At 39.6% G+C, this 12,415-nt stretch overlaps 1 protein-coding gene and 1 long non-coding RNA gene across 3 annotated transcripts in view; one reads left to right on the top strand and one right to left on the bottom strand.

The window, feature by feature from the left end:
- The window catches only part of LOC141564258 (uncharacterized), a 57,010-nt gene extending 48,637 nt beyond the window's left edge, over nt 1-8,373 (top strand). The window contains exons 2-5 of the long non-coding RNA XR_012488602.1: nt 2,833-3,005; nt 3,718-3,760; nt 7,146-7,244; nt 8,149-8,373. This is a non-coding gene — a long non-coding RNA (uncharacterized LOC141564258). The remainder of the gene's footprint in view (nt 1-2,832; nt 3,006-3,717; nt 3,761-7,145; nt 7,245-8,148) is intronic.
- Nucleotides 1-12,415, bottom strand: part of CFAP74 (cilia and flagella associated protein 74) — a 149,378-nt gene that overhangs the window by 66,678 nt on the left and 70,285 nt on the right. Inside the window, exons 19-24 of one of the 2 annotated variants that reach the window (XM_074306521.1) lie at nt 9,165-9,252; nt 6,292-6,465; nt 5,381-5,514; nt 3,732-4,008; nt 2,841-2,945; nt 1,866-2,123 (exon numbers count right to left, since the gene is read on the bottom strand). In XM_074306521.1, coding sequence (XP_074162622.1) covers nt 2,049-2,123; nt 2,841-2,945; nt 3,732-4,008; nt 5,381-5,514; nt 6,292-6,465; nt 9,165-9,252 — 853 coding nt within the window. In that variant the 3' untranslated portion in view covers nt 1,866-2,048. Of the gene's footprint in view, nt 1-1,865; nt 2,124-2,840; nt 2,946-3,731; nt 4,009-5,380; nt 5,515-6,291; nt 6,466-9,164; nt 9,253-12,415 lie in introns of those variants that run through there. The other variant, XM_074306519.1, reaches the window with a different exon arrangement.

Genomic DNA, 12,415 nt, shown 5'->3' with positions numbered 1-12,415 from the left:
TCTTTTCTTCCTTCCTTCCTTCTTTTCTTCCTTTCTTCCTTCCGTCCTTCCTCCCTTCCTTCCTCCCTCCCTCCCTTCCTCCCTCCCTCCCTCCCTCCCTTCCTTCCTTCCTTCTTCCTTCCTTCCTTTCTTCCTTCCTTCTTTTCTTTCTTCCTTTCTTTTCTTCCTCCTTCCTTCCTTCTTTTCTTCCTTTCTTCCTTCCTTTCTTCCTTCCTTCCTTTCCTCCTGCCTCCCCTCCCTCCCTCCCTTACTTCCTTCTTTCCTTCCCTCCTCCCTTCCTCCGTCCCTCCTTACCTCCTCCCTCCCTCCTTCCTTCCTTCCTTCCTTCTTTTCTTCCTTCCTTTCTTCCTTCCTCCCTCCCTCCCTTCCTTCTTTTCTTCCTTCCTTCCTTATTTTCTTCCTTTCTTCCTTCCGTCCTTCCTCCCTTCCTTCCTCCCTCCCTCCCTTCCTCCCTGCCTCCCTCCCTTCCTTCCTTCTTCCTTCCTTCCTTTCTTCCTTCCTTCTTTTCTTCCTTCCTTTCTTTTCTTCCTCCTTCCTTCCTTCTTTTCTTCCTTTCTTCCTTCCTTTCTTCCTTCCTTCCTTTCCTCCTCCCTCCCCTCCCTCCCTCCCTTACTTCCTTCTTTCCTTCCCTCCTCCCTTCCTCCATCCTCCTTACCTCCTCCCTCCCTCCCTCCTTCCTTCCTTCCTTCTTTTCTTCCTTCCTTCCTTTTCTTCCTTCCTTCCTTCTTTTCTTCCTTCCTTCTTTCCTTCCTTGCTTCCTTCCTTCCTTCCTTCTTTTCTTCCTTCCTTCGTTCCTTCCTTCCTTTCTTCCTTTCTTCCTTCCGTCCTTCCTTCCTTCCTCCCTCCCTCCCTCCCTTCCTTCCTTTCTTTTCTTCCTTCCTTATTTTCTTCCTTCCTTTCTCCTTTTCTTCCTTCCTTCTTTCCTTCCTTGCTCCCTTCCTTCCTTCCTTTTCTTCCTTCCTTCCTTCTTTTCTTCCTTCCTCCCTTCTTCCCTCCCTCCCTCCCTTCCTTCCTTCCTTCTTTTCTTCCTTTCTTCTTTTCTTCCTTCCTTCCTTCCTTCATTTCTTCCTTCCTTCCTTCCTTCTTTCCTTCCTTGCTTCCTTGCTTCCTTCCTTCCTTCTTTCCTTCTTTCCTTTTTTCCTTCCTTCCTTCCTTCCTTCCTTCCTTCCTTCCTTCCTTCCTTCCTTCCTTCCTTTCTTCCTTCCTTCCTTCCTTCCTTCCTTCCTTCCTTCCTTCCTTCTTTCCTTCCTTCCTTCCTTCCTTCTTTCCTTCCTTGCTTCCTTCCTTCCTTCTTTCCTTCCTTCCTTCTTTCCTTCCTTCCTTTTTTCCTTCCTTCCTTCTTTCCTTCCTTCCTTTTTTCCTTCCTTCCTTCCTTCCTTCCTTCCTTCCTTCCTTCCTTCCTTCCTTCCTTCCTTCCTTCCTTCCTTCCTTCCTTCCTTCCTTCCTTCCTTCCTTCCTTCCTTCTTTCCTTTCTCCTGTCCTTCCATCCTTTTTTCTCTTCCTCCTCTCCCTCCTTCTTTCCAAATGAAGATTTATTAAGCACTTAGTATGTGCTGTACATTCTGTTTAGCCCTGAGGATACAAATATCAACAAAAAGAAAACCCTTACTCTCAAAGAGCTTACATTTAATCAATCAATAAAAATTTATTAAATACCCACAAGAATAAGCAAAAGTCAATTTCTTCCCTTGAGGAGTTCCTAGAGATGTATGAACAAGTGCTCACAGAATGTGGAGATTCCATATTCAGTGAAATATTCATGTATCATTCTGAACAATACTACTATTATATATATATAATATATATAAAACATATATTATATATATACTATATATTTATACTATATAGTATATAATATACTAGTATATTAATGTGTGCCTATCTATCCATCTATCTAGTCATCTATCCATCCATCTATCTATCTATCTGTCTAGCCACCCCTCTATCTATATCTATTTGTCCATCTATCCATTTATCCATCCATCTATCTATATCAGCTAAGGTGAACCATAATGCATGAACTGCTGGGTTCAGAGTAAAAAATAAATTCAGGCACTTAACTGTGTGACCCTGGGCAAGTCATTTAACCCTTTTTGCTTCAGTGTGTCATCCTGTAAAATAAGCTGGAAAAGAAAATGGCAAATAAGTCCAGTATCTCTGCCAAAAAAACCCCAAATGAGATCACAAAGAGTAGGATACAAGTTTAAATATATATATGTATATATATATATATATATGTATATGTATGTATATATACACACATATATATAGACATATATAATATATGTATGCATATATATGTATATATGACAAACATATATCAGTAGGTATATTTATGTATGTGTGTATATATGGCTGTGTAGGTATATACACATATATATGTGTATATATGTGATATATGTGTATGTATGTATGTGTATGTAGGGATATATCTACATATATAGCACTTATTTTGTGTCAGGTGCCATATTAAGCATTTTAAAATTTTAAAATGATTTGATTCTTCCAAAAATCCTGGGAGGTTCACACTATGAGTAGACCCATTTTACAGATGATAAGACTGACTTATCTAGGGTCATACCCTTAGTAAATGTCTGAGGTTAGATTTGAACTCAGGTTTTTAGGCTTCCAAGGGTAGTGGGCTTCCCACTGTACCACCTGGATGCCTCATTAGAGAAATTCCTTGAAGTCCTACTGTTAGATGGTTAATTATGAGTAAAACTTGGTTTCTTTATAAAAAGGGTTTTGGAATTTACATTTTTCAGTAATGGTGACTGGCCTTGGTCACCATCAGTGGGATTTCATGTGGTTTTACTGCTTTTGTTTTTGCAGGGCCGTACCGGTTTGGGTTTTACTCCCAGCTTTCTGTTCCTCATTTTCACGACTTCTGATTTGATTGTTGTCTCTAAAATCTCCGGTTTGAAAATCACTTCAATCATGCATTTCTGGGAAAGAATACAGAAAGAGCAGAAGTTTGTGCTCAGAGGGCAGTCAGTATCTTTAAAGTAAGTGTCTTTAAAAAGCTTTTTTCTTCTTTAAACTAAAAATATGAATGGGAACACCAGAGGCCCATCTCAGTTTTCTGCCTTCCTGCTGTAAAAAAGAGCTCTGAGCCTTGTGGACATTTTTAATCCCTAACTATTTTGAGATGGGATGATTCATTGAGCAAAACAAGTGACTTCCAGGGGCACGAACTGTAAAAATGCCTCTACTTCTCCTTCTGTCACTTTCTTGAGGACAAAAATCCCACTGACGCTGTATTATTGACTTTTTTGTCCATAGAAAAACAAAAATTTTAGAATTAAGAAAAACATATTGTCAAGTATTTGTAATAATATAAAAGAGATGCTTACAAATGTTCAATAAAAATGATCTCTTTTAAAAAAAAATTTAGGAAAACCAAGTTCCTGAAGGTCAGAAAGTCAGACATGGAGTGGGAAGAGTTACATCACTCTTCAGAGATGACTCATTGTCTGGGCTTGGGCGAGTTTGGTCTCCCAGAACCTCAGTTTCCTGATCTGTAAAATGGGGAGATTAATGCCATTTTAGCCAATTTGATCCTGGGATCAGATGCTTGGTTGTAGCACTTAGCTTGTGTTTGTTATTCTTGATTCATTCATTTATTCACATTCTTTTTTGAGAATTGGGGAACAAATGGGTGAAAAACAGATCAGTTCTTATGCCCAAGTTGAAAAATCCCTCTTTTTTCTTCCCTAGGGTCCCCCACTCACCTTTCCTGGCCACACGGTTCCCACAGAGGGTATGATCATGATGGGGGCCTTGTCTGGCAAAATGAACTCAAAAGATGTGGGTCCCATGGGCGCGATCTCCCCGGTACCAATGCGGGGGACGGCATGGGTCAGAGGATTCATACTTGTGTGGGAATTGATCACATACAGGGTAACTGCTGACATGTCAAACAAAGGTGTGGCTCGGAACTTGATTCGGTAGTGAGACAACTCCAGAGGGGGGTGGACGCCGATGGCTTTGATGGACAGTGGAAATTCTCTGCAAGGCAAACAGAGATCGGGGTGACTTTTCGAGTCAGCTTTCCTATGCAGGACCCTAGAGCAGTCCCTCCCTTCTTAAACTGGGTCTCCTCTTCCGAGATGCCATGGAACGAAACCAGACCTAACTGTGGGCAGAGATGGTGAAAATGTCACCAGAGAGAATAGAAAGATGCTTTTCTTACAAATAGGAGAGAATCCAAATAGCAAGAGAGAAAGGGGAGAAGTATCACTTTTCCTCTTGATAAAAAAAGAAAAAAGGCAAAGATTATTGCCTTTTAAAATTTTTATTTATCTCATATTTCCCCTAGTTACATACAAAACCATTTTTTTTCTATTCACTTTTGATTTTTAAGTTCTAGTTCTCTCCCTTCTCCCCACCCACTATTAGGAAACCACAAGGGAAGTTATGCAAAACATTTCCATAAAAGTCACGTTGTGAAAGAAAACATAGATCTCCACCCTAATGAAAATAAGAAAAATTAATTTTTCTGAAATAAAATGACACTTCTATGAAAATATTCATTTATGCAAAAACCGATGGTGGCTCCCAGTTCTCTGCCTTTCCCAGAATTCCTTCTTTTTAATTTAATTTTTGTTTGTTTTTTGGAGGCAATTTGGGTAAAGTGACTTGTATCCATTAAAAATTAAGAATAGAGAGAGTAATGAGAAGGCAAAAGTTATTTCCAAGCCAGCAATGTCTTGTATTGCTGTATATATGTGATATATGTATATATAGGGATATATCTATATATATCTACACATATATAGCACTTGTTTCTCTCACACCGTGCTCCCAGCTTGACATAGATTCCCCATGTTGCCAGCAAGTTCAGGACACAAACCCTGATGATATTAGAGCGAGCAAGATGGAACAAGGGCACCCAGGGCTACCTGGGATACTCGTGGAGGAATAACAAGAGGGAGAGAAGGGCACCACCTCTTCTGCCCACCAGGCCCTTTTTTACCCAGCCCTGTATTATTTTCTTGCTCAGAAGGAAACTTGACTTACCATCTTTTCTTCAGCTGTCTTGAGAGCTAGTATGGAGGCTCGAATGGGATCTAAAATGCAGGGTCCATTTAAAAGGCTCCCCACTTCAGAGGATGCGATGGTCCAGTCATTTCTCTCATTGGAGGTGGGGAGCTGCCAAGGGCAGATCGCTCATCCGCTCCCCTAAAGGTTCACTAAATCTGGGAAATTGTTTTCCCCTTGTAAGGTCTACTGGACATCAATGCTCTGAAAGCTCTTTGGCCCCAGGCCAGATGGATCATGCCCATTTTAAATGGTAAGAGTGTAAAATGAGGGTGGTACAGGCAGGCTTTAGGGAGCCTGCCCACCTTCTAGGGTTTCTCTAAGGAGGTTCCCACCTCACCTGTTAATTTCCGTAATGCAATTCAGTTGGAAGTCATATTCCTTTGCTTTCAAGGGTTTAAAAATGACATCAAGAGGCAAAGATTGCAGTGGTCGTATAACTCCAAACCCATCATTGGGCTGAATTTCCACAAACTTGAAAAAAAAAAAGGATGTTTAATAAATGAAAGGAAGCTGCCAATGATTCTTCTTCTTCCCCTTCCTTCCTTTGCTTTTTCTCCTCCCCACCTCACTTCCTGGCCCTAAACAGCACCCATCTTGGATAGGAGATGGGAGGAGGCATGAGGGGTATAGGGGTAGGAATATGTGTTCCCCCAGGGGATCTTGGGGAGGCATTTAATCCATCCCCTTTATTTTTACAAAGGAGCAGACTGAGGAATTAAGTGATCAAGGTCACCTGGGTACTTCAGTAGCAAACTGGGGAGCCCTGTTTTCTTCATCATACTCCCTTGGGGTTTAAAGTAAACCCTCCCCCCAAAAAACCAAAAAGCTAGCCTAAGGCAGCAAGATGGCACAGTGGATAGCGCACCAGCCCTGAAGTCAGGAGGACCTGAATTTAAATCCAGCTTCAGACATTTAACACTTCCTAGCTGTGTGACCCTGGGCAGGTCACTTAACCCAACTGCCTCAGCAAAAAACAAAATAAATAAATGAACAAACAAACAAATGGATGAATGAAGGAATAAATAAATAAGTAAACAGATAAATGAATGAATGAATGAATAAAGAAATGATAAAATAAAAAAGCTAGTCCAGCCTGTTGCAGCATCCTCATTTTGGGGTGCAGGCCGCCACCAGCTCAGCAATTCCTGATGCAGCTTTTGGAAGCTTTTTGGGAGGGCAGCTTTAGGTATAAGGGCAACCCAGTAACATGGGGCATCTGAGTGGTTAGGCTAGCAGGGAGACAGGTACCTTTGGGATACTGATAAATCCAAACTCTTGAGGGAGGAGAGATTTATTAGTGAGAGTAATAGTGGTATAAACTGCTTCGTAGATGGTGCAGTATCCAAAATTCAGTTCTTTGGGTTCAATTTCCAGATCTGATGTTGTGACGATGGCATGGACAGTGAATTTCACAGGCCTTTTCTGAAACGCAAGAAGGACATGTAGGAAGGGGAAAGAGCAGCTTCCTTCCATCAGGCACCTTCTGTTATTTAACTCAAAGTTTTTTCACTGAGGATTATTGTTAGTTTTGTTATTGTTGTTAATGGGAGCCATTGAAGTGAAAGCTTATAAATACACATAAAAATAAATGAATTTATTTTTTGAAAACCCAAAGAGAATGGTAAATGTTTGCCATTCCAAAGTATCTAGGATCTTCTCAGTGTGAGCATTCCCTTCAGTGCAGAGATAATGGCCATCCACACTTGCCCCTCTGCTTGACGCTTGTTCACTTTATCCTACGAGTTTGCCCACGAAGGGTTCTGCCCAGTAACAAGAGGCCTTTCTCATGGAAGATGCTGATGATGTCCTCTGCTCATCCCTCGCTCCTAGACCCAACCTCCAGAGACTAAATGAAATGAAGGGTAGTATCTCATGGGAAATGTCACACAATCTGGGGACTGGACTGTGTAAGATTTGGCCAGTTCCAAGAGCTGGGGAGAAGTGAGGGGATGTTGTAGAACCTAGGAAGGGGAAAACCAAGGGACAACGGTAGCTGAGGTGGATGGTAGCACCAGGGAAGCAACTCCCCTTTCTAGGGCCATGGGGAGAAGAAGGGAATTCAGTGATGATGTTATCTGAAAGGTCACTCTCTACTCTGGCAGCTCATGTGCGTGACCCGATTGGACAGAATGAAGAATGTGGCAGAAAGCCACTGCCCATGACCCAACTCTCTCCACAAACCGGAGTTTTTCGCTAACAAGGTTATCGTTTGTTATTTTCTTTTTTTGTCATTCCCTTTATATCAGAGGTTCTTAACCTTGGGGATGGTGGTGAGGGAGAGGTGCATGGGAAAAAACAAAGGACATCTTTGTTTTAATGACCTTCTTTGTAATCTGTTTTGTTTTATTTTATGTATCTAAAATATGATTCTGAGAAAGTGTTCGCAGGTTTTGCCGGACTGGACATGAAGACCATGACACAAAGAAGGATAAGGACGCCTCTTTTATTCTCTCTCTGTAAAACTATGGACACCCAAGATGTATATTTGCTTAGATGCCTTTAGCTGGAAGAAGATATTTCCATATATATTATGCATATTATATTAATTATAATTATTAGTATAATATCAACAATAATATAATACAGTACTGTAACATAATAATTAATATATTAATAATACAACATTAATTGTATGATATATAAGTTGGAAGTTCTCACTTCTAGCTCTGTATGTGGGTGTATATAAGAGGTATATATTCCCTAAGGACTTAGCAAGTTACTGTTTAATCTTATGTACGGTTCTATAACTCTTCGAACAAACCTAACTTCAACCTTGAATTTGGGATTCACTTTCTTTTCCCCTAGAAGAAGCAGAGTTGGGACTCTCCATGATTACAGATCCCTAAAACTCTGACCTTTAGCTGGAAAGAGAGAGTGTAAGGTTCTTTCTTCAGATTTTTTTTGGGGTTTCTGGACCCTTAAGATATATAATAACACTTAGAGATCACATTTCTTTAAGGTACTATACACCAGGGAGTCTTAACTTTTTTTTTTTTTTCATATTGTGGACTCCTTTGAAAGTGAAACATGCCCATACATATGATATTAAAGTTTCTCAGAATTAACAAGTAGAAATAACTGGAAAAAACATTTAAGAAGCTACAGAACTCAGACAGCAGAAGATTTACACATGAAAAACCAAGCAATGATTTCAATGATCAGGAATCAAGAAGAGAAGAGACAAAAAATTAAAGACCAGAAGAAGATACCACTGAAATGAAATGTCCTGTTTCATTTTTATATATGGACTGTGCTTAATTAGCTTTCATGTTAAACTTATGTATTATATTGTGGGATGTTCTTTTCCTGTGAAAGTTTAATAAAAGAATCAGGGTCAAAATCAGCTTATTGACCCCTTTTTCAAAATGATGTTTGCATTATTCAAAATAATAAAATATAAATATTCAAGATAAAATATACATGGGATTATGAAGGAAGCCAATTATGTGAAACACAGCTATAAAACTATATATAAATATATATATATATAAAGAATCTCTCCTTTCCACTCTTTCTCCCAGGTTAGTCTCCCATATGGTAGAATGTTCATGCCCATCATGTCTCTCTCTCCATTGACCTTTTTCTCATTTCCACCTTCTGCTTGTTGGAGTTATTGTGTTCCATCTCTAGGAGAATATTGGCAGTAAAAAGATTTTCCCCCTTCCAGGCTTCGTACTATCTCAAAGGCAGTCCAATCATTCCCCCCACTTTCTGTTCTGGGGCCAGTTCATTTTCCACTTGTAATATCTGTCCCCAGTAACGATAAATGAACTATGGGTAGGTAGTCCATTCAACTAAGTACCGTGTTTGGACAATAAGTGTACTTTATTTACTCTGTGTGTGTGTGTGTGTGTGTGTGTGTGTGTGTGTACTTAGATCAAACTCTTATGAGTGATTATTAATTGATTCCCAGATTATATAAACATCAAAGGTGGATGAACAGCCCTGAGAAGAGTTCGTTCAGCAAGCCCTCCCGAACACCCATAAACCTTGTTTACTAAAATAATAATGGGAGAATGATTACTCTTACCAGCTCTGATCAAAGAGCAGCTTAGATTCACATATGTCTGAGCCTTGGGCCTGTAATTTAGCTGACAACATCAATCGATTGTGTCACTGACCTGATCAGCCACTCTTATTGTCATGGGGGCTTCCAGGACTCTGGTCTCTGGGTCAAAATACTGTCCTGCATCTTCCGGAAGAGAGAGTCTGAAAGAGAAGGGAAAACACTTCTTTTCTTTATGTTTATCAACATGTTAGTAATATATGTATATTACATATACATATATATAGCTAGTGGTTACCAACTTATTAATTTTATATATGTGTGTGCATATACATATTATATGGCTCATGGTTATCAATATATTAATTTCATATATATGTGCATACACATGCTAAATATATATATATATTTATATGTATGTGGCTAGTGGTTATGAAATCACAGGACATTAGAAATATGTTACAGTAGTTACATTATGAAAAAAAAATTTGGTTGAGAACTCCCCCCACCACACTCCCACCTCCCCAGGCTATGATACTGCTAAAGAGCTTGGCCAGTGCATTCATTCTGTGGATTTTTGAGATCAATGAAGATCCAGTTCTTATCAGGTAAGACTATGGTTCAAGGAGGATAGTTACAGATATCAGTTATTCACAAAGTTTTGCTGGAATTAAATATTTCTAATTCAAATCATAATTAAGAGGCAACTAAGTAGATAGAGTTCAAATTTTATTTCACACACTGTGTATATGGCCCAGGGCAAGTGATTTTAATCTCTGCCTGTCTCATTTTCTTCAACTGTAAAATAGGGATAAAAATAGCACCTATTGTGTGGGATTGTTCTGAGGATCCAATGAGATGTTTGTATAGCACTTTTCGGAGTCTCTGGACATACTAGGTGTTTAATAAATGCTTATTTCCTTCCCTTACCCCATTCCCCATTAAGGATACAGTAAATAAGGTTTGGAGAGAATCCTTTCATGATAACTAGAAAATAATTTATTTGTGATACATATTCATTCTTAACTATGAAAGGATGAGGTTTTCTTAAATTAAGGTTCATTTGGACATGATTTGAGACATCAGTTAGTCAACAACCATTTATTATTTGTCAGGCATGATGCTAAGTGCTGCAGATACAAAGAAAGGGAAAAACTCAGTAGTCTGCTCTCAGGGAGCTCCCAGTCTAATGGAGGAAACATGAATAACTATCTATATATGAGATATACAGGGTAAATGGAAGGCAATTTCAGAGGAAAGGAGTTGGGAGTGGAGGGTGGGAGGGACCAGATTCCAGAATCCAGGGAATCCAGGAGGCAGGAATAAGAAGAGAGAGTATCTTAGATGTGGAGCCCAGCTAGAGATGGAGCATCCTCTGTAAAGCTGGTATGGTTGGATTACAGAGCACATAGTATTAAGAAGGTTGGAAAAGGCTTTGAAAAGCAAGCTTTGATATTTCAATTTGAAGGTAATAAGTAGCCATGGTATTTACTGAGAGGTAGAAGCATCCAAACGGTCAAAGCTGAGCTTTAGGAAGGTCCCTTTGGCAACTGAATGGTGGATTAGAGTGGGGATGGGTCAAGGAGAAGGAGGGAATTGGTCCAGGAGAATGATGAAGGCCAGAGTCAGGGTAGTGGGTGAATGAACAGAGAGAAGGGATATAGATGAGAAATAGTTAAGGCTAAGGAGGACAAGATTTGATGATAATTTGATTCTGGGGGTGACTGAGAATAAAGGTTGGGGGGTCACAAACCTTGGTGAGTAAGAGGATAGTCATGGTCTGAACAGTAATAAAAAATGGGAAGAAGGGAGATTCCTAATAATGATTTCTCGTATCGACATGTTGAGATTAAGAGTCTTATAGGACATCCAATGTCTGGGAGATGTCCAAGAGGCGGTGATGGAACATGAGATTTCAAGAGAGAGCTTAGGAACAGACATATAGATAGATCAGAGAGTCATGTTCATAAAAATGATAATTGAATACAGGGGAACTAATGAGATAATCAAGTGAATAGTGGAGAGTCAGGATTGTTCAACTGGAATCCATCCATGGATGCCTAAGGGGACTGTGGATCCATTTCAGGAAGTCTGTGAGCTCAGATGGGAAAGGGAGGGAAGCATTTATAGAGCACCTACTATATACCAGGCACTCTACTAAGTGCTTTACAAATGAAATTAGCTACATCTGTCTGAAGGATCCATGCTCACAAAGCCAGAGGAAGGTCCTCTCCATTCACACATAGTTTTTCTATCAGCAAATACACAATCTCATAATACTTTCATCCAATTTTCTTGTGAGTCATGGCAAATTAAGCACGTAAAGAAAAATAATAAAGCCGTATCCCACTTCAGGAAGGACACATAATCTTGAGCAGCTGCTTGTAAAAATAATTTAATTATATAATTAGTGTGATTCTAATTATGTCTTAATAAAATTGAGCTTGCTATTTAAAGGCATCCTAAAAAGAATCCCTTGGAAAAAGGAACAATCAACTAATGATTTACCTATGATGTAAATTTAAATTTTCATCGGTTTTATACTGAGCCCCTTCTCCAAGTCTTTTGTTGGGAGGTGCCCTTGTTGGGATGGGCAGCCTCAGTAACAAGTTAGGGAAATGGGCTTTTATTTGGCAAGCCTCCAAAAAGGAGGAGAGAATAAAGGAGTTGGGGAAAGACGTTCAAAGACCGTGATAACCAGGTGATCAAGAATTTTATTACCTTTAGTCAGGGACTTGGGGCTCTGTCCTTGTGGCACAGATTCCTCCAACTGCTAATATGCGTCCTCCTTCTACTACTTTTGTAGTATTTCTCTCTCTCTCTCTCTCTGTCTCTGTCTCTCTGTCTCTCTCTCTCTCTCTCTCTCTGTCTCTCTCTCTCTCTCTCTCTCTCTCTCTCTCTCTCTCTCTGTCTTCTTTCTCTCCTCTTACTCTTCCTCCTCCCCCCCTCTCTGTATGTCTTTTCTCTGTGTCATATATATAGATTACATTATGTGGTATATATTACATATATAAATATATATGTATATATATATATATATATATATATATATATATATATACACACACACACAAATGTGCTCATGCATGTGCCTGTAGTATCCCCACTAGAATGGAAGCTCCCTGAAAACAAATATCATTTTCTTTATCTTTAGCATCTAATGCATTTGGCCCAGTTTTCATTGTTGTTCAATCACTTCAGTTCAATCAATTCAGTTCAAATAATTTCAGTTCAATCATTCACTGGCATATGAATGACTCTTTGGGTTTTTCTTGGCAGAGATACTGCAGTGATTTGCCATTTCCTTCTCCACCTCATTTTACAGATGAGGAAACTGAGGCAGGCAGGGTTAAGTGACTTGGCCAG

The sequence above is a fragment of the Sminthopsis crassicaudata genome, chromosome 3 (genome assembly GCF_048593235.1).
Source record: "Sminthopsis crassicaudata isolate SCR6 chromosome 3, ASM4859323v1, whole genome shotgun sequence".
NCBI classification, from domain to species: Eukaryota; Metazoa; Chordata; class Mammalia; order Dasyuromorphia; family Dasyuridae; genus Sminthopsis; species Sminthopsis crassicaudata.
This window is presented reverse-complemented; position numbering and strand designations above follow the sequence as displayed.